Consider the following 22,028-nt stretch of genomic DNA (forward strand, 5'->3'; position numbering starts at 1 on the left):
ATATATATATATATATATATATATATTTCAGGAAGGAAATTCTGACACATGCTACAATGTGGATGAAACCTGAAGACATGCCAAGTGAAATACATCTGTCACTAAAAGGAAACTATTGTATGGTTTTGTCCACATGAGGTACCTAGAGTAGTCAAATTTATAGAGAAATAAAGTAGAATGGTGGTTACCAGGGTGAGAATGTAGAATAAGTAATTAATGGGTACAGAATTTAAGCAAGGGAAGATGAAAAAGTCCTGGAGATGAATGGTGGTAATGGTTACAAAGCAATTTTCTTTTTTATTTGTTTGGTGGTGTTGGCAATTGAACCCAGGGGCACTCTACCACTGAGCTACACACTCAACCACTATTTTTCCCCCTAATTTTATTTTCAGACAGGTCCTCACTAAGTTGCCAGAGTTGTCCTTAAACTTGGTATCCTCTTGCCTCAGCCTCTCAAGTAGGTGGGATGACAAGAATGTGCCACTGGCTGTGAATGTTCTTAATACTACAGAACATTCACAGCCAGTGGCACATACATCTCTAGGGCTAGAGATGTAGCTCAGTGGTACAGTGCTTGTCTATGACATGCAAGGACCCAGATTCAACCCCAGCATCACAAATACAAAACATAACAAAACAGTAAATTTTAAGCCAGAAATACTTTACCACAATTTTTAAAAATGAACTTTCGAATAAGTAATCAAAAAATCTGCCCAATTCCTCATAGGAACTATTTATAATAGTTTCTTACAAATCCTTCCAGAATGCTTTTGCAAATACGAATATATATTCTCTCCTCCCCCGACTTTTTTTTACACAAATGGTAGATTACTATATATACCATTCTGTGTCCTTAAAAATACTTTTAAGGCACTGTGTGTGTGTGTGTGTGTGTGTGTGTATGTGTATGCCAACATCCTTTCCAGAATCCATTACATAGCAGGTAACAAAGAGGCCTACCAACCTGAAGGTTGAGGTATCTCCTGGTATAATGCTAACTTTTACTTGAAGCCTCAAGGTCACTAGCTGACCCCACCAAGCTTAGCCCATACCTTCTTCTGGCCAAAATCAATGAGGTTCTGCAGATCCAAGTCATCTCGGTAGTGCACAATGGCATTGTTGATGATCTCATTCACTTTCCCCCGAGCCTACAAGAGACATGGATAGAATTAGGACATAGAACTAATCCCTAATTTATTCCTTCTTATAGAAATAACAGTAGACAAGGATCACTGCCCTCCCCCACCCCGTGATTTCTCTATAGTTTATTGTCATAGAAGTTGTGGGATGGCAGAGGGGGGACCATCCACATAGAATATAGCATGGTCAGAGCCCCAGGGTAGCCTTTCCCATGCTTATGCCAAGCTCTAAGCAGCCAGGCACAGCTTGGCTCCCTTTCCCATCCCATCCAGGTGTATATGATGGCTACTAAAGTTAGTGCAGCCAAATGGCCCCAGGCCCCTTTCTATTGCCCCAGCTCTAATCCTTCTGCCATGATTCACTTCCCACCACCTCCCATTCCAATTTTCTTTTTAGACACTGGATATTTCTCTCAAATTATGAAGATCAATAACTTACCAGAAAGCTTCCTCCTGAAACACATTCAGGAGGCCTATGTCCTTCAGAGGCCCAAAGGGTTAATGAGAAGCCCTATCAGCTTTGCTGGATGGAAGCCAGGCTTCAAACCACCTGTCCTTGCAAATATGGGATAAGCAGGGAGAGTCTAAAGGAGGTATCATGACAACAGCAATGACCTCTTGTCCTTCATTTGTGGACACCCAGATAGGAGAGAAAAGAAGCATGTCCTCTCCTCTTTAATGCCAAAATGGAAGAGGTGGATATATTTATGGGCCTGGGTTCCAAAGAGATACTGGGACATCTCTCAGGAGTGGGGAAGAATCACACATTAAATTTAGGTCAAAGTTTAGGGCAGCAATCAAAGATCAAAGGTATTCCCTCCTCAGATCATCCTTCTTTGAGTCAGTCTTGAAATCAAAACCAAGTCCTAATAGGGGAGATGGCCAGTTCCCAGGAGCCTTCATCAAGGTCCTCAGGTGCCAGTGGGCAAGAGAAATGCTGGACTGCTGTCACCATTTCTCAGAGTTACAATGTCAAAATAACCCAGTATACCTCAAAACATTTATCGACTGATTCAAAGTAGAGAAACTAATTGCTTTTTTTCCTTCTCCTCGCCCCCCCTCCCAAAGATGATTACTGAGAAGAGGCACTGACCTCTAGTGGACATAAGAGGATTGCATCTTTTTAGACTCAGCAGATCTGTTTATCATTTTAGGATTTTTACTAAGCCAAAAGGACTAGAAAACTATGAACTAACTTAGCGGCTCTCAGTTTCATAATTGTCTACCTTGCTCTTTTTCTGCTCTAATATATTTTCTCATAATTTTCTTCTACAGGGCTGAGGTTGTAGCTCAGTGGTAGAGTGCTTGCCTAGCATGTGTGAAACACTGGGTTCGATCCACATCACCACATAAAAACAAATAAATAAAATAAAGAAATGTTTGGAGCATGATATTCCCTTAAAAAAATTTCCGTCCACAGTCCTATACTTTGTCCCTGGTAATCATTTGCCTTTTGAGAAAGGAATTCTGTTTTTGTTTGTTTGTTTTGTGTGTGGTACTGGGGATTGCATCCAGAGCCTCATGAATTCTAGTGCTTTCTAAGCAAGCCCTCTACCACTGTGCTTCATACCAAGCCTGGAATTCTGGTTCTTAATAAAAAGGACTGTCACTGCATGGCACACCACCTCGAGATATGGTAAGCACTGTTTAAAATTGTGTGTTCTTTCCCCTTATCTTCCCTCTGTCTTCTCAAAAATTTATTTTTAAGGAAATATTTTTTTTAAGGAAATGTTGTCTGTGGTCCACTTGATCATTGACTTTTACTTTGTCATTTTCCATTAAAGTTTACAGGTCATTTTAACTTCATGTTTATAGAATTTTCTTCCCTGTTGGCCTCTCAGGCTTTCTAAGGAAAACATTCTACAATTGCAAAATTCTCTTTAAATATGGTGACTTTAAAGGCCATTTATTCATCCCCAAGGAGAACCTTTCAAAGGCTGATGTTTCTCTGGGAAAGGAACACTGTGGTTAATTAATTGGGCTAAACACAAGCAGAAACCTTTCCTTCCTCCCTCTGGGTCACATCTGAAGAGGCCCCTAGGCTCCCAACCTTACCTTGTCTGAGAAGACGAAGCCCAGCACCCCAGCAGCCAGCTGTAGCAGGAACACAATGGTGAGGCAGAAGGAGAACTGTAGGGAGAAGGCAGGAAAAGGAGACCATCTGTTATCATCCTGGGCAGCAGCCCATTCTGGGGCTGTGGGGAGTGTTGGGGGGCCACCAGGCATTTTCCCCACATTTCACTAACATGGGAAAGGCTCCTGCCTCTGGACACTGTCCTGGGGATGACCACCCTATTCTGGGTCACCTGGAGCTGAGCACTAGTGAGAAGTGGACAGCATAGGCCTTAGGGTGGGACAGAGGAGCCAGAAACAGAAAGGCTATAGGAATAGTATCAGGAGGCTCGGAGAAACAAGGAGGAGGGAGCCATTGTCTCTCCATGGGGCCCTTGACCACTCACCGTCTGCAGGAGGCAGATATTTTCACGGAGGGATCCAATACAGCCACAGAAGGTGAGCAGGAACATGAGGACACCCACCACAATCAGCAGGATGGCAGGGTCTACCTCCAGGTAAGCCAAGGCTGCTTCTGGGAGAGAGGCCTACCCTCAGTCTGAGGCTGATGCCCACTGAAAGGACTCCCGAACTGTGGTCCTTCCTCTGGTGAGGCAATCTCCAGTGTGGCTGGGTGAAGGTTATGAGGAGGAAATGCCTCCTTGCTATGGGGAGGACTAAGAGGCCCAAGCAGGGCTATGGCATTTCATTTGAGGAAGTAAGGAAGTAAGAGCCTTATTACTGGGCTTAAGAGAGGAGCAGCCACTTTCGCTCCAGAAAAGAATTAGAATTGCTTTAGGCTTGCCAGCTATCAGATTCTGTTTCCTGGAGACTTTGTACAGAGAAAGAGGAATGGAGGTTGAGTTACTCCAGGACAAGCCCAGGGCGGGTAAAGCTCCTTGATCCATTTTGAATTAACTAGACTGTTCTGTTACCAGATGGCTGGATTCTCTCCTAGACAACTCCTAAACTTCAAATGTAGGCATACCTTGGGACACTCAGGAAAAGCCAGGTGAATTGGCACAGATGTGCTGGCATTTTGGAGTAGACCACCCAGATCTCACTGCTGCCTCCTTCAGTCCTGTCCCTGCACCTTCCTGCAGGAGCTATGGGGCTGAAGGGGGCAGAGGGGAAAGAGACATAGCAAGAGCCCTGGGGAAGTGAAGGGAGACCTGTAGCTCACCTGCGTGTTTCATCAGCCTGGCATAGACACCCACACCTACCATCACCATGGAAATCACCTGTGGAGACAGGGAAAGAACCAGACCCTGAGATTTTTGGAAACCAAAGAACCCTGAACTCTGTGTGAGTATCCTCCTGGGACAGCAGAGGGTCAAATTTTCCAGGACCCAAGGGGTGAGTATATTTCTCCCCCAATGATACTGCTGATAGTATCTGCCATGAGATACTATCCCCAACATTATCTCATTCAATCCTCATAGCACAATTATCTTGTGAGGCAGATAGTATCCTCATTTTACAGATGAGGAAATTAAGGCAATTCAAGTTTAATACAGAACAGTGATTAAAAACATGGGCTTTCCCAGGGGCCTGAGGGTGTATATAGCTAAATTGTAAAGCATATGCTTAGCATGCAGGAGGCCCTGAGTTAAATCTTCAGCACCTAAAATACCCCATCAAAACAGAACACAACAGAAAAAAGTAAACACACACGCATACACACACTCTGACTCTGGAGTGAGGCAGATTTGACCCCATATGAGACAAACTTCTGAGACTCAATTTCTGTATCTGCAGATGTGAATTGAGAACAACTACATTGAATGAGATTACTAAAAGAATTAAGTAAAATAATGCATGGAAAACATAGTTTTCTTGCCCAAATTCACATAGGAATTGTGAAGTTTTGAATTCTGATCCATCTACATTAAGGAGCAGGTCTTACAGCTAAAGCAGGCTCAGATGGATGCATACTCCCAGCTCTCTGACCCTACTAGAGGTCAAAAAAGTGTCTGGTTAAAAAAAAAAAAAAAAAAAGAAAGAAAGAAAATGTACTCCAATGTGAAAGTCTGTGCATGAATATGCGTGTGTAAGTACCAGAACTGCCTTTATAAATTTTGATTCCATTGTGGGGGAATTTCATGGCTCCTCCCTGAGAGAAGAAACCCATCAGAGACTACTGGGAGTCCCCAGAGGGGCCTTCTCAGCCCCTCAGGCCTCCAGGAGTGCTGAGAAACCCCAGTGTGTACCCCGCTCGGCTACCCTTCCTTTCTTTGCTCCCAGTCTCCAGGCTGGTGCTAAGCAGCAGCTGACTATCACCATGGCAATAGATGAAGCCAAGCTCTGGCAGGGGAGAGTTCTCAGCAGCAGGGACTTGACCAACTCAGTAGGGAAGGAGATGGCTGGCTAGATCCACTGTCCTCCAAGACAGAAACCAGCTGGAAAGAGCCACCCTGTGGACTTTTGTGGGAGGAGAGTTGGGCCCCTAGAACAGGTAATAAGGTCATAAGGTAATAAGTTTGCTGGGAGAAAGATGTTTTTCCTTATGGGAGTTGTTTATGAAGGTCCTCTGCCATCTGGCAAGGGAGGGCTGGTGCACTCAGAGTAAATGGCAAATCTCTTATATAAAACCATGTCTTTCAGGATCCTTCTCTCTGTATCCACTGCCTTCTCTCCTTGCCTCCATCATCTGGCTTTGGTTCTGCCTTTGGGCCCATGTATTATTAGCCAGCCCTCACACTCTGTCCAGGAGCAGCATACAGAGCTGCATGTGGGACTGGAAGTGCCAGCTGGCTTTTTGTCCTACAGCACCACCAGACTTGGGGAGAATGAGGGAGGCAGGCAAACCCCAGGACAGAGATCCCAGCCAGCCCCAGGTCTGAAGGCCAGAGTGAGCAAGCATCTCTGCCTGCCCATTAAAACTCACCATATCCAACTACAATTCTGAATGTCATTTTACTGAATCACTTAAAAATTTGTATCTATCTGCTTCTTACTGCTTTTTCACTTGTTAAATTTTTACTAGGGTAACTGGGTATGGTGCCACACACCTGCAATCCCAGGCTCAGGAAGCTGAGAAAGGAGGATCACAAGTTTCAGGCCCAGCCTCAGCAATTTGGCAAAACCCTTCAAAATAAAAAATATGAAGGACTAGGGATATAGCTCAGAGTGCCCCTGTTTTCAATCCCCAATGCCCCCCACTCTATTTTTTTTTAACTAGGGTAAATAACTTTCCACAGAGATGGTCTCTGATTGAATCATAACACAGCTAAAAACAAGAAATACACAGTTAAGGGAAATCATATATCACAGTACAACTTAATTCTATTTATGGGGCTGTAATTACAGTAGTTGCTTTGTCTCTATTGGTGGTAGATGAAATAATACCCCCGCCCCCGCCCCAAGATATTCCAGGTCCTAATTCCTGGAATCTGTGAATATATTACCTTACAAAACCAAAGTGACTTTACAAATGTGATTAAGAATTTAGAGATGGGGGCTGGGGATGTGGCTCAAGCAGTAGCGCGCTTGCCTGGCATGCGTGCGGCCTGGGTTCGATCCTCAGCATCACATACAACAAAGATGTTGTGTCTGCCGATAACTAAAAAAATAAATATTAAAATTCATTCTCTCTCTCTCAAAAAAAAAAATAAAAAATAAAGAATTTAGAGATGGGAAGGTTTATCCCTGAGGGCCCAGTATAGTCAAAGCAGACTTTATAAGAGGGATGCAAGAGGTTTAGAGTCAGAGAAGGAGGTACAACAACAGAAACAACACTGGAGTGATGTGATCAGGAATATGGGCAGCCTTAAAAGCTAGAGTAGGCAAGTACATGATTCTCCATTAGAGTAAACTAGAAGGAGTACTGTATTGGACTTCAGCAAGACCTGTTTTAGACATTTGTGTTGTTTTAAGGCATTACATTTGGGTAATTTGTTACAGCAGCAACAAGAAACTAATACATCATCTAAATCCAATTCATCAGCTACTATATTTGAGGTATTCTGAGGACCTATAATCTATATGCTATATCAGGGAAACCAAGATCAATTATATTCTCAACCTTGGCTGACATTAGAATCAGCTGGAGATTTAGGGGTGGGGGAGAAATTTTTAATGCCTGGGTTGCACCATAAACCAAGTAGTTTATAATTTCTGGCACTGGGACTTAGGCAACAGTAGCTCTGAATGCATTCTGGGTGATTCCAAGGTGCAGCCAAGTTTCAGATCCTATAAGCCTAAAACATAATCAGCCAGGGACCAAAGGCAGAAAGAGTGGATACATCAAAATCAAGATTAAGACTTTAATATTACTATTAATATTTAATATGATCATTAATGATGCCTCTCTGAGCTCTCAACTTCTTCATTTCATAGCCTGACACTTCCATTCTTGTCCTTATTTCCCACCCTGGATTCCCCAAAGCTACTGCCATTCCAAAGTTAGTGCTGCTACTGTTAATAGCATCTAATTTTAGAGCTGAATAGAACTTTAGAAATGGGATCAGACAGTCACCTCTTTATATAGATGAGGCCAAAAGAGCAGAAGGGACTCTTGACCAAGTTCATATAGGTGCAGTGGCAACATCTGAACTAAATGCAATTTTCCCATCTCATTCTGGTAATCTTTGCACAGTATTGGTTTTGGTACAAAATCCTTATAATATCCACAATATCTCCAATGACCTCCTTTCATGGGGAGATGGAGATAAAGATACTTCTTTTCTTAGGACAGCTTTTCACATGCAGGCCAGAATGAAGCCTAGCTGGAAACTTTTAAAAGCTAGACACAATTTTCAAAATAGCTGAGTCTAGCTTTTAGCAAAAGGTATATTTCTGAAAAGTTGTCTATAAAATTAAATAAAATAGTTTGCATGCATCAGTTTCTTTATCCTTATGTGAGTAATCACCTTGTAATAAAAATAGCCATTGCGGGGACTCCTTGGAGAAATGGCTGATTCTTGGACTAGGACAGGAAATATATAAGATGAGCCTGGAACATCTTGTGCCAGAAAGTAAATAAGGGCTTAAAAACAAATAAAAACAAAACTCCCACATCAGTGTAGGTATGCCAAAGGGACACAGGAGAAAACCGCAAAAGCCCCCAATAGCCAATTCAAGCATCAAGAAAAGACATACTGAATTACTCTGCATAGGATAAAATAGATATCTGTGAGTCCATGATGATACAAATAAATGATTTACTAAATAAATAAATAATTAGATAAATAGGAAAGAAAAAACATATATCCCACACAGAATAATTCCAAATAATTTGTATAAATACCCTCAAGGTAGTGGAGCACAACTCCTTATTCCTTATGTGTGAACTATACATTGTGACTTTCTTCAAAAGACCACAGTAGGGAAAAAAGAATAAAGATACAATACAGAAACCTGGCAAACATGACCTCAGCAAAGTGATCAAGGTCAATATCAACAATAAGGATGTTGATAAATCATTGGTATGATGTGATGAAAACAGTACTTTACCTCTGTGTTCTTCCATTCCAAAACCCATAACCCTGGTATAACCATGAGAAAAACACCAGGCAAAGTCCAATAAAGGGGCATTCTACATAATACTGAGCAGCACGCTTCAAAATCTCAAGGTCATAAAAAACAAGAAAAATCTAAGAAGCTGTTATAGCCAAGAGGGACCTAAGGAGACAATGACAGTTAAGCGTAATATATTATCCTGGATGGGATCTTAGAACAGAAAGACATCACATAAAAACTGAGGAAATCTGGATGAAGTATGAACCATAATGAAAATGCCATTAATCAGCAGCTTAGGAGGCTGAGGCAGGAGGACGTCAAGTTCAAAGCCAGCTTTAGCAACTTAGTGAGGCACTAGCCAACTTAGTGAGAGTCTCTCTCAAATAAAATACAAAAAGGGCCGGGATGTGGCTCCATGGTTGAGTGCTCCTGGGTTCAATCCCCAATACTAAAAAAAGAAAATGCCATTAATTGTAACAAATGTATCACACTAATGTAAAATGTTAATAACAGGGGAAACTGGGGCTGGGGATGTGGCTCAAGCAGTAGCGTGCTCGCCTGGCATGTGTGCGGCCCGGGTTCGATCCTCAACACCACATACAAACAAAGATGTTGTGTCTGCCGAAAACTAAAAAATAAATATTAAATTCTCTCTCTCTCTTTAAAAAAAAAAATAACAGGGCAAACTGGTGTGAGGTATATGGGAATTCTAAACTATTTCCTCAAATTTTCTGTAAAACTAAAACTGTTGTAAAAATTGTCTTTTGTAAAGTCACCCTCTATTTTTTTAGTTTTATAAACACACACACACACACACACACACATATATATATATACATATATATTTTAGTTGTAGATGAATGCAATACCTTTATTTTGTTTATTTGATTTTTATGTGGTGCTGAGGATTGAACCAAGTGCTTCACACATACAAGGCAAGCATCTCACTACTAAGCTACAACCCCAGCTCTAAACCTATATTTTTTAGTATCAGATTTTTTAAAACTGGGGTCCATTTGTATACAGTTTTACATACTTCAATCAGGGTGATTTCCCCCAATCACACCAAATAATAAGGCAGTGGACCATAAAATTGTTCAGGTGACAGAGCATCAGGAGGTCACAATGATCACCTGTGGTATACACTATAGATTTTGACATATTAATTTTTAGAACTTTAAAATACCATTACTGATTTCTAATTTACAGTCTATATCTCATTGTCCTCAATTATTTTCATAATGTTCTCTGTGATGGATTCTCTTCAGGATCAACCAATGGTCATGCTTTTTTTTTTTTTTTTAAAACTGGGGGTTGAACCCAGGACACTCTACCACTGAGCTACATCCTCAGCCCTTTTTATTTTTAAATTTTCAGACAGGGTCTTGCTAGGTTGCCAAAGCTGACATGGAACTTGCAATTCTCAGTCTCCTGAGTTGCTGGAATCACCAGCATGTGCCATCATACCAGCCTATTTTTACCATTTTGAAGTATATAATTTAGTGGCCTTAACTGCATTCACACTGCTGTGCAACCATAACCACCATAAGGTCACAAAGTTTTTTCATCACCCTGAATGGAAACTCCATACCCATATTGTCCACCTTCTTCCCTCTTCTGATGCTTGGGAACCACAAATCTGCTTTCTTTCTCCATGGATTTTCCTATTCTGGATACTTCTTATAAATGGAATCACATAATGTGTGGTCCTTGTGGTCCTTGAGGTCTGGCTTCTTCCACTTAGCATGATTTCAAGGTTCATCCATGTTGTAGCATGATTGAATAATATTCTATTATATGGATGTAATACAGTTTGTTCATGTACTCATCCACTGGTGGACATTTGGGTTGTTTCCACCTTTTTTATTAATATTTATTTTTTAGTTGTAGTTGGATACAATATCTTTAATTAATTTATTTATTTTTATGTGGTACAGAGGATTGAACTCAGGGCCTTGCCCGTGCTAGGAGAGTGCTCTATCGCTGAGCCACAACCCCAGACCCTGTTTCCAACTTTTTACTACTGTGAATGGTAGTGTTGCTATGAATACCTATGTACAAGTTTTGTTTGTTTGTTTTTTGATACCAGTATGCATTTAGGATTTGAATTGCTGGGCCATATAGTAATATGTTTAAATTTTGGAAGAGCTGTTGAACTGTTTCCTACGGTAGCTGCACCATTTGACCTTCCCACCAGCAAAGTATGAGGGTTCAAGTCTCTTTCCACCCTTGACAATGTTCATTCTGACATTTTTTTGACACTGACATTTTGATGAGTCCGGGCCCACTGTTTTACAGAATGTGTCTCAATTTGTTTCCTGACAATTAAATTCAGATTACACATTTTTGATAGAAATATTACACAGATACTGTTGTGTTCTCAGTGTATCATGTGAAGAGGCACAACAAATTAATTTCTATCATAGAAATAAGGAGCAATTTTACTAACAGATGATATAGCTGTTAGTGTCTCTGCATCTCATAAAACAAACAGGCAATACTCTAATTGTTTCCTAGTTTTCCATAATATTTGGTTGTTAAAGGTCTCCTTCCCTATGCCTTTTGCTAGCACTTGCTGGAAGATAAGCAGCTGCAGGCAATAATAATGTTCATGGGAGAAAATAGAAAACAGAAAATTCTCTCCATTATCTTGACATTTTTCTTGCAAACTAGAGAAAGACAACCACAGGTTTGATGTTTGTGAGGAAAAACCCTTATTCTAGCCCTAAGATACTACTTTGGGGCCATTAGCACCAAGAGAGGAAAGGCTGCAGGGCCCCAAGTTTAGGTCCTAAACAATGATGTCATCAAGCCCAATGCCGATAATTACAGGCAAACTGGTTCCTGGAGTCCTTTTCCATTAAATTGTACCTTAAGACCAAGGTGGTATGCCAAACTCTGAGTAGCAGACCAAGGGAAGGCCCTGAAAGACAAGTGTGGGCTCTGTTCCTACCATATATATGAAACTTTGTGTGTGTGTGTGTACGGTACTGGGAATTGAACTCGGGGAACTCTTATCCCTGAACTACATCCCAGCCTTCTTTATTTTTCATTATGAGTCAGGGTCTTACTAAGTTGCCAACGGTCTCTTTAACTTGCTCAGGCTGGCCTTGAACTTTCAATACACCTGCCTCAGCCTCCTGAGTCCCTGGGATTGCAGATGTGTGTCATCACAGCTGGCCTGAAACTTCTTTGTAAACTAGAAAACAAAGGCTTTCATTAATTATCATCTCCCTCAGGCTAACAGTGGGCACGTGAACAAAGCAGGTTCAGGTTCAAGGCTGGCTCTTACCTAGACTCAATCCCCGTCTACTTTCCATTCTCTTTCCTCCTTCCTGGAGGAGGCCTCATCCTAGTTCTGTAAGCCCACCCCTGGCAGGTGATTCTAGGAGCTATTTCCAAGAACAGTCTAGTAGTTACCTTCTAGAGTGCTAAGGACCAGATATTGGGCTGAACATTTGAAGCATGCTATCTCATTTCATTCTCACCATAACCCCAAGAGGGCGTTGGTATCTCCACTATATATAGAACAGAGGTTCACAGAATTCAAATAACTTTGTCTAGTTCACTTAGTTGGTGAGTAGCCGAAGTGGGACTGGAACCTAGATTTGGATGTCCCCAAAGCATTATGACTTCAGCCGCATGGCTGCCTTCCTGTCTTTGCCTCACAGTGATCTTAGGATCTCATGCATTCATCGGGGGATACTACTTGGGGCAAGAACAAACAGGGGCCTGCAGTTCTCTTGGGGAACAGCTGGCAATCTCTAAACTGGGTGGGGCTCAGGCAGGGGAAGGAAGATAGCACGGGGAGGTGACAGGGTGCCAGCAGGGCCTAGAAGGTGGCTCAGAGGAAAGTTTCTAGAATGGCATCCTGAAAAGGAAAAACACAGTATAACCATGCAGGCCCACCAGCCTGAGCAGCCTCCAAGAGAAAGCACTGGCCTCCTCTATCTCCATATTCCAAAGTCCAATCTACAAGACTTGAATGAAGCAGTCTCAGAGTCCACACCTCCTCCTTGGAATCTCTCTCCCTCTTCTTTTGAAAGCAACAGTGTACAGTGACTTTCTGAAGGGAATCAAAACCCTGTACTTGGGCTGGGGCGTGTAGCTCACCACAGAGTGCTTGCTTAGTATGAGTGAGGCCCTGGATTCAATCCCCAGCACAGGGGAAAAAACAAAAACCAAAACCAAAAAGCCCTGTCTACACAGAGGGAAGTTAGAGAGAGAGGTTTCCACCTCTAGTTAGTTTCTTAGAACTTACTCTCCTTATTTCTGGATGAAATCCTAGAAGTTATAGCCTACTAGACCTAAAGCAGGGTTCCTCCCTCACTCCCAAGATCTGTGCATGCTGGTGATCTGGAATGGATGGCACTGTCCCATTAGAAATCCACAGCTCTGTATGATATGTCAAGATCATTGTACTGTCATGTGTAACTAATTAAAACAACAAACAAACAAACAACAAAAAAAAACATTACATTTCCACACTTGGAAAAAAAAAAGAAACCCACAGCTCTTTCATTGCCAATGCCTGGGGCCAGCCCTTTAAGCATCTTCCTCAGGCCATCAATAGTTCTGGTTTTCCCAGGTTATATATGAGGAAAGAAAGTCCATAAGGGGTCAGAGCAGTATAAACATTCAAACTCATGGTTTTGAATGACTGGCCTGATGTATATTCTCTTATCAAGATTCTGAGAGGCATTCTATGTTTTCTTTTATTCTTTTCAACAGTTGCTTTATGTTTACAATTTTCTTCTTGGTACAAGGCAAGCAGAGCAGGTAGGCAGGCATGTGACCTGCACCACAAAGGGTATGGCTTTAGTCTTCATTTTTTGGTGTTTTGGATTTTTGCTGTTGTTGTTTTTATAAATGAATCTGACCATTTTGCTTATTGAAGCTTTCCTAGCCTATGGGGAAGGTACAGAGAGGAGGTGGGATCTGGAGGTATTTGAAAGCATGTGTAGTTGGGGAAGTTGGGTAGCAGGAAGGGCCTTTGCCACCCAATGGATTTTTGCCAGATTTGATGCCTAGTTACTCCTGGAGGCTTCTGAGCCAGATTACAAGATATGGTGCTTCAGATGTTCTGGGGCAATTCTGAGTGCCCTAGGAACTCCAGTACAATGGTATTGGATGGGGGAGTGAACATCATGAAGAATATGACTCTCCAATTGGACAGGCCTAGGAAGACCTAGATGGGGGTCCATATATGCTTCAGTGGAAGTGAAAAAAAATCCAGATGCTATAGACAATAATCATATGTGGCTCTGACAGTAATGCTGGGGGTGGGGATGGCTGCCATTTTTTTCTGCCTGGCTTGAGGGGAGGGTGCCAGGCCAGAGGACGCATGGACAATTACACCTTACCACCAAGAATGTTCAAGTACCTAAGGCTGTGCTGCATCCTAACAGACCAGTGTCTGTGAGGGAGGGAGAGTGGAAGGACATTAAGCTTTTACCCACTGAGCTTTACTCTCTCACTTGCCATGGGAAAAAAAAAAATCAGTGAACACCCACTTTGTGCCCAAAACAACTGAGTACTGGGAATCAGGAAGTGAATAAAGCAGTTCCTACTCTCAGAAACCTGAAGTCTGGAGAGGGAAACAGAAAAACGAACACACAATTGCATTACAGGTAGCGGGGTGTGGCGATCAGTATATACAAGGTGCCACGGGAGCCCAGGGGCAAAGCTACCAAAGATACATGAGCTGAGATATAGGGGCTGAAGATCTGAGCTCTTGGGCTCTTCTTGACTCAACAGGATCTCTAACTGCTACCCTGAGTGGGAAAAAGGGCCAGCAATAGAGGACTTGGGCAGCACTGATAATATTTCTGACAACATATGCCCAAGGCTGATAAAGCATGTACCATCCTTGTGTCTTAACTCAGCACCGAGATGTCCAATGTAGGGAGATGAGGAAAGGCAGCTACTTCTCCAAGGTTTAAATACAACTTCTAGGCTGTAGGAGCAACTACTCTATGGCATAAAAACCCAACAATCAGTCTTGCAGGAACATGATTCTGGGGAGAAAAATCAGAACTCCAAGACCAAAGGGGAAGTGAGATTTGAAACATAAACAGGAGGAATTGGTCCTGGTTCCAAGGGAGTCCGCAGCTTTCTGAGTCAGACTCCAGATGCCCCAAGAATTAGGGCTTCTAGAAGAGCAGCAGAGATAGTGCTGCTCACTGAGTAGGAGTCCAGGTGATGCCAGCCACCTTCCTAATGTGTTTAAACACAGACACAAACACCTCCTCTACAAAGCACCCCAGCAGCTGGCATGAAACTCACTCTGCCTGCAAAGGTATAGGCCATCAGTCCTAGCCATGGGTGTTTCCAGGCAGAAGAGGGGAATTTGTTGAGGTAGTGAAAGCTTGCAAAGAAGAAAGCATAGTAACCAGTCCCTGAAGTGGGAGGGAAGAAAGTTGACCCCTGATCTGGGGAAAGCCACTCTTCGGCTCTAGTTGCATGGGTGTACATTGTAGCTGCGGCTCTGGGCCTGGGAGAGAAATGACACTCGATAATCACTGAAAAGTATTGTACCCTAGGAAGGGCAATGTCCCAGGGATACCAGGACACAGATTCATTCTTAGATCCAGCTCCAGGTCTCAAGAAAGAAAACAGTACCCAAAGTGATTCATTCATCTTTAAATAGTTCACAAAGGCAGACACATTTCTCCTTTAGAATAGAAAGATTAAGGACAGAGAGACAGATACATTGGCTTAGGGTCACACAGTAAGTTGGTGCCAGAAAGAAGCTGTGCCTCTTATCCTTTTCTGTGCTATTTACAGAGACTCTGACTTTTTGAGCTCATAGTAGGACCAAGAAGGGGCTCTACTCTAATTTGGGGTGGTGCCAGGCTGGCTAGCCAGGTCCTCTGACCTTGAATGAAGTATTTCTTACCAGGGTAAATATGTCTATGAAGCCAAACTCTCTCTCTTTAGCTGTGACCTCCCAAAGTCATTTGTCTGATAAAAGTGAGCAGGGTGGAACACAGAAGTCCAAGAAATGACCATAAACATCAGGGTAAGATGTTGTTGCTGCAGCATACAGATAACAAACAGAGATTTGGCTAAGAAAGAAAACCAATGAGAACCTGAGCTACCTAGGTTGCTAGTGCTGGCTCTGAAGATATCACGTCCTGGCCTGGCACACTCAACGATATGAAGAAGACTTCATTGGCACTTGTCCCTACGGGGTAGCACATTCCCCCTTTCCTAGCGGAGGGTGATGAGGGATTTTTCTTCTGTTTTTCCCCTAACCTTGGGCAGAAACAGAACCCACACCACAGGAAGTTGGGTTGACTGGTTAACTACTAATACCGTCACTACCCCAGCTCTGGTAGCAGCCATCTGGGTCAAGGACTTCCCCTACAGGCACCCTGGTTCAGTAGAAAAATCATCATACCAAGCCTGCTAACCAGCTGTTGGACCTTAGAGGAAACATTTAACATCACTATGACTTAGCTTTCTCATACATAAAATGTGGATGCTGGACAAGATGCCTGCTAATTTTTTTTTTCTAGTTCTAGTTCTAGAACTGAGAATTTGATAGAAGCCCAAACTCCAATTTTCCCAAGAGTACAACGGCTGAGAGTGAGCTGTCATCACCACCCTCTGGGATTTCTCTCATTTGTCCCAACAGGCTAGCACTTATGTACTTTGTGTCTGTACTTCACACCACCGCCCCTGTGAAACCTTTCCAGCAGCTGGCTCAGATGTCTGGTCTGCTCCTTCTCCTAGGAAATATATTTTAGACTCACAATTCTTCCCTCCTGTAAATCTGAAAGTAAAGGTCTCAGGCTGAGGTGGGCAAGGATGACACACTCCCAGAGTGGCAGCTCTGGTGTGATAGGAGCAGGCAGAGAAATGGGGAAAGGACTTTTCTGTGTTCTAAAATCCAGAGGAGCTCAGGGACTCTCTAGCCATGAACCAGGATGGAGCTAGCATTTCGCTATCTGGTCCAGCTGAATTCTCAGCTCTGGCAGAGTATTTCTGCCAACCCTAATCACACTGGGTTTCATTTTATGGCAGAGGGAACAAAGGCCTGCAGACTTGAACATATTTGCCCAGCTCAATCAACAATGATGATGGCACACTGGGGATGGAAACCTGGGAGCCTGGAGCCCCAATCCAGGTATTTTTTCCACTTTTTCCAACCCCAAGAATGTTCTGAAAGGATCCCTAGCCTTCAAGCCCAACACAAGGTCCTATTTAAAGAGTCCAGGCTCCAAGACACGTCTGGTCCTGAAAGGGATAGGGCAAAGTTTGGGACAGTGCTGGGATGGGAAGGACATCCGACCTGGAGGCCATTCCTCTCTCTTCTTTGTTGGAAGGGGCATCTGAAGACGCCTCAAAAAGGAAGAGATGCAACCCCTTGACCCATCCTCCCTGAGGTAAAGAGCTGAGGCTTGGGGTTTTCCTCCCTCTTCTTTGCCAGCGGGGCCTCCCAGCCTGTTGGCCTGAAAGTCCCCAATCGTGAATGTGCCAGGGGGGCTGCCATGACCAACAGGAACACCTGCTCCTCCCCTGAACCCACCGTTTTGGCCTGCCATAGACCCCTTGTCCTTACTGAACCCTCTGCACCCCTCCCCACGCCCTTTCCTGAAGAGGCATCAATGTAATGTCCCTCCCCAGGAGAAATGCCCCCAAAGTGTCGTAAATCCAGAAAACTAGGCAATGCCACTATCCACGCTCGCTTGTCACCGGGCATCCCGAGCCGCCCCCTCCTCTGCTGCGGGCAACCCCTGCACCTCTAGGGGTACCCTGCCGCCCGGGTACCCCCAAGACTCACCCAGAAAAGCATGTTGAAGAAGAAGAGCAGGTATTTCACCAGCGGGCTGACGAAGGAGAACTCCTCCCCGTAGGGGGCCGGCGCCCCGGGTCTCCGTGCCATAGTCCACCGCGGCCGCCCCCGGGGGCCTATCTCCCAGCGGCGGCCGGCCCACCTGCGCGCCCCGCGCCCGGGGACATGAGCCGCGCCACTGCGGGAAACCGCGCGGCCCCGGAGCTTCGCCGCGGCGGGAGCCGCCGGAGCAGTGCGTCGCAGAGTAGCGCGGGCAGGGAACGGCGCCGCCGGGAGCCGCGGGAGCCACCACCGGCGGCGTGAGCTACGGAGACTCCACCGCCGCCGCAGGACCAGCCCGGCCAGCCCGGCTCCCAGGAAACTGGGCCGGCCCCCGGACGCCCATTGGCGAGGCTGCCAAAGCCTGACTTCTCATTGGTCAATGGTTGATGTCACTAAGTATCCAGCCATCCCCCTCCTCCGAGAGGCGGGGGAGACACCTGTTCTGTGAGGGACAACTTGTTAAAGGGTCAGCGGTTCTGTCTCCTCCCTGGAGAAGGAAAGCATCCCAGACTGCAGCTGCTCAAGGAAAAAAGAATGAGGAAGAGGAATGCGCACTGCATTCCACACCCACACCCTCCTCCCAGTTGCGGTGCACACATACGTTAAAATCAACAAGTACGCACTGTGTGTGTTGAGCAATGCTCCGAAAGCTGTGGGAATGCAAGAGAATGGAGATAATCCTGAGAAGGATGAAAATAAAACCAGGGAGACAAAACTAACCAACGGGTAATAATCGGAGACTTTAAGAGCAAATGCAATCCTGTGCAACTGTGTCTTTTAAATGCTTATTTCAAAAATCCTATAACCCGATAGTGGAGGTTTGGAAACATCGTCATCAATCTTTCCATCCTAATTTATTACTGTCGCAATCCCCCCAACCTGGTCCTCTTTAAATCTTGGTCTACATGCAGACACCGTTTTTAACGTGCTGATAGGACTTGCACCTATTGAATTTCATGTAGGTGGTGGATGTTGTAAGTTGGGTTGGCTACAATAAGTAATAAGCAATGAATTTCAGGGAGAATCTGATTTCACTATCATTAGAATGATCATAGATAGTTTAATCTCTGCAGACTCATTTTGTTTACTGTTAATTGGGGAGCATCCTGGCTGAAGCATGTCAATGTAAGGATTAAATGAGATGATTCATGTGGATCACTTAGCACACACCTCTCACATAGAAGAACTCACTAGCTGGAGTATTTTGTTTTAACAGAATTTAGAAGCCAATATGTAAATATGATTACTGTGCAAATAATTATTTTATATTTGGGAGAAGTTTAGCAAAGATATGACAAGTGAGATTAGAAAAGCAGAGACGGAGGGAAAGTGTTATACATGTGGACAAAAAGATCCAACCAAACTTGGAGGTCCAAAAACACACCATGTGTTGATTAAAAAATCAGCAGATTACTTTTGGCCAGAAGATATGGTATGCTCAGTAACACTGGCTAATGCCAATACATGTCAACTTGAGTTAAAATTGTGGAAGGACTTGAATGTCAGATCAGGAAGTTAGTGCTTAATTGATATGGAAATACGAGTTTTGAAAAAGGGAATGATATAAGATCTGCTGTTTTCAGTTAGAGTGGGAGAGAGACTGGAGAAACAAAGGTAGATTAGGAACCTCTATTTAGTAGTCCAGATAATCAGAAATTAGGATTTGATTTAGAATTAGTGGATAGAATAATAGATGAGGATAGGAACGAAACCACTGGAAAGATAAAACCTCTAAGACTAGACAATGGTTGGGGGCAGGGCTGACAGAAGAACCAGGGGTGAGGGTCAAAGAAGTGAGCTAGGACCAGGGTACTGGGGGAATTACCATGAACAGGATGGATGATTAACTGGAGATCAGTATTAGCATGAAGGTGGCAGGGCAGGCAGAAGCCATTTTACAAGAGGTTAAGGTTGTGCATGGGTGTGCAAAGGGTAGGTATCCATTTTCAGATGTTACAAGGATGAGAATGGAGAAATAGGTCAAGCTGCTGAATGCTGCTATTAGTTGACCTTCCAGAAATCAGTTTTAATAGATAAGATGAGGACAGATCACAAAACGTTAAGGAAATAATTTGTGGTGAAAGGGAAGCTGTGAATGGAGACTGCAGGCACCTCTGTCTAGAGGTTTGAGGTTAAGCAACCTCAGAGTAAAGAGAAAGTCTTCTTTTAATGTACAAGAGACCTGACATGCTTGTAATTAAGAAAGAAAGAAAGAAAAAAAAGCTGATCGGGGAAATGTAGCTCAGTGGTGGAGCTCTTTCCCATCATGCATAAGGCCCTGGGTTTATACCCCAACACTGGAATAAGGGTCAAGTAAAAAGAACTGAGGTGGATAAAGGATGGGGCAAAGTTTTGGAGATAATAGGGAGGGATGAGATCAGTAGTCAAAGTGACGACCACAGTGTCTATCATATGGAAGTCAAGGATGGCGCCCATACAGAAGGAAGCCAAGCAGCTGTAGAGCAAAGAATGAGGAAACTCTGTGCACTGAGTTAGAACGATCTCCAAGCTTAAGTTACCAAGTCAAAAAAGCAAAATGAGTAACAGTGTAAGTAATAGATTACATTCTGGTAAAAGAAAAAGACAAAAGTAGAAAATGACATTTGCATTTGCTTGCATCTGCCTAAATAAATCCGGAAGGACATATAAGATCCTAAGAAAGGAGGTTAGATATTGTTGGGGAGATCAGACTAAGAAAAAAGGAGAGAGTCTTTTCATTATATGTCATTTCACTTTTTCCTGATTTTTGCAGTATGAAGTATATTAATTATTCAAAAGGGAAAATTACAGTATCCATTTTTTTAAATGACAAAATTACATCCTTATTATAAAATGCTATGTAGATACTTAATATAATGTAGAAAATATATGCACTGAATTTAGAAAGATTTAGAAAAGGGAATACAAAAAGCAATTTACAAAATTATGTGTATGAAGTATCCAATAATCAGGGAATGGTTTCAATTTTTTTCAGGTCCTTGGAAGGTATTCAATTCTTTGATATGGTCATTTAAAATGGAACTGAAAATATGCAAAATTTTAACAACATAAGCATATTCACAGTAAGAACAGTATAAATTTCAACAGAGATGAAGAAAATGTAAGAGTAATATCAGAAACATTGATGTGGCTATTGTATAGCAATTTATCACTGAAAGTATATGTAGTATTATTGTGTGTGTGTGTGTGTGTGTGTGTGTGTTGGTGGGGATTGAATTCAGGGCCTTATGCATGCGAGGCAAGCACTCTACCATCTGAACTATCTCCCTAGCCCTGTATGTGATTTTGAAAAGAATTAAAATATTTCATATTTCTGTAAAGCAAAAACAACAATAAAATCCACGTTGCTAGAAGCAACACTGGATAGAAAGAAGGTGTGTGAAGAAAAGACAGTCATAACATGCAGGCTGGAAGCTTTAGGAAGAAGGGGTATATGGAGAGAGCAGGGCAAGAAACTGGAGGCCTAGCTGGAGTGGCCAATAACTAGTAGTTCCAGTGAGTAAGGCTAGTGATGTCTTTAAAAAATACTGGGGTTGTGGCTCAGTAATAGAGCACTCGCCTAGTATGTGTGGGGATCTGGGGTCAATCCTCAGCACCACATATAAATAAATAAAACCAAGGTATTGTGTCTCCCTATAACTAAAAACATATTTAAAAAATACATAATGGGCCTGGAGAAAAGTGATTTGAGGATGATTTGGTGGTGGGTTTTTTTTTTTTTTTGTATTGGGAATTGAACCCAGGGGCGCTAACAACTGAGACACATGCCCAGCTCCCCCCTCCCCCGCTTTTTTTTAAGAGCAAGAGAGAGAGAATTTTTAAATATTTATTATTTTTAGTTTTTCGGTGGACACAACATCTTTATTTTATTTGTATGTGGTGCTGAGGATCGAACCCAGCACCCCGTGCATGCCAGGCGAGCGCGTTACTGCTTGAGCCACATCCCCAGCACCCCCAGCCCTTTTTATTTTGTTTATTTGAGATGGGGTCTCTCTAAGTTGCTGAGGTTCTCACTAAGTTGCTGAGGCCAGCTTTGAACTTTTGATCTTCCTTTGAACTTCAGCCTCTAGAGTTGCTGGGATTACAGGGACATGTCACCATGCCTGGCTTAAGGATGGTTTAGAATTTGTCCATTTGTAGAATCTAGGATTGCAAGAGAACTAACTCTTATATGTGAATATGGGAGGATTAGAAGGTTTGTCAGCACATTGTTTCTGTTTAGTTGTGTCTTAGTCCATTTTCAGCTGCTATAATAAAATACCTAAGGCTGGGTACTTTAAAAGGAAAAGAAGTCTATCTAGCTCACAGTTCTGAAGGTTTAAGGACATGGCATCAGCATCTATTCATCTCTGGTGAGGGCCTCATGCCAAATGGCATGACAATGGCAGCAGTGAGTATGAGAGTGGCAGTGGTACATGCAGAAGAGGAAAGGGAGGTGCCAGGCTCCCTTATAATAACCGATTCTCATAGGAACTAATCCAGCCATGAGACTCACATTAATCCCTTCCAGGGGCTGCACCCCATGACCTAATTAC

At 43.1% G+C, this 22,028-nt stretch overlaps 1 protein-coding gene across 2 annotated transcripts; it reads right to left on the reverse strand.

Moving 5' to 3' along the window:
* Positions 1–48: 48 nt before the first annotated feature.
* Positions 49–17,807, reverse strand: Tspan33 (tetraspanin 33). Of its 2 annotated transcripts, none has more exons than XM_015493843.2 (5): positions 17,440–17,807; positions 4,375–4,432; positions 3,599–3,723; positions 3,195–3,269; positions 49–1,148 (listed from the first exon to the last, which is right to left on the reverse strand). In XM_015493843.2, the coding sequence occupies exons 1-5, from the start codon at positions 17,539–17,541 to the stop codon at positions 1,023–1,025; spliced, it is 486 nt and encodes a 161-aa protein (XP_015349329.1). In that variant the 5' UTR covers positions 17,542–17,807; the 3' UTR covers positions 49–1,022. The 2 variants fall into 2 exon arrangements, with proteins under 2 accessions (XP_015349329.1, XP_015349328.1); XM_015493842.2 differs by having other exon boundaries at positions 51–1,148; positions 3,599–3,726; positions 17,440–17,805.
* Positions 17,808–22,028: the final 4,221 nt, after the last annotated feature.

This window comes from Marmota marmota, unplaced genomic scaffold (genome assembly GCF_001458135.2).
Source record: "Marmota marmota marmota unplaced genomic scaffold, marMar, whole genome shotgun sequence".
Lineage (NCBI taxonomy): Eukaryota > Metazoa > Chordata > Mammalia > Rodentia > Sciuridae > Marmota > Marmota marmota.

Coding starts and splice junctions, on each gene's coding strand:
- Tspan33 (XM_015493842.2), bottom strand. CDS start 17,541: ATGGCACGGAGACCCGGGGCGCCGGCCCCCTACGGGGAGGAGTTCTCC. Junction 3,727..4,374: donor CAGGCTGATGAAACACGCAG/GTGAGCTACAGG, acceptor CCTCTCTCCCAG/AAGCAGCCTTGGCTTACCTG. Junction 1,149..3,194: donor GCTTCGTCTTCTCAGACAAG/GTAAGGTTGGGA, acceptor TGTCTCTTGTAG/GCTCGGGGGAAAGTGAATGA.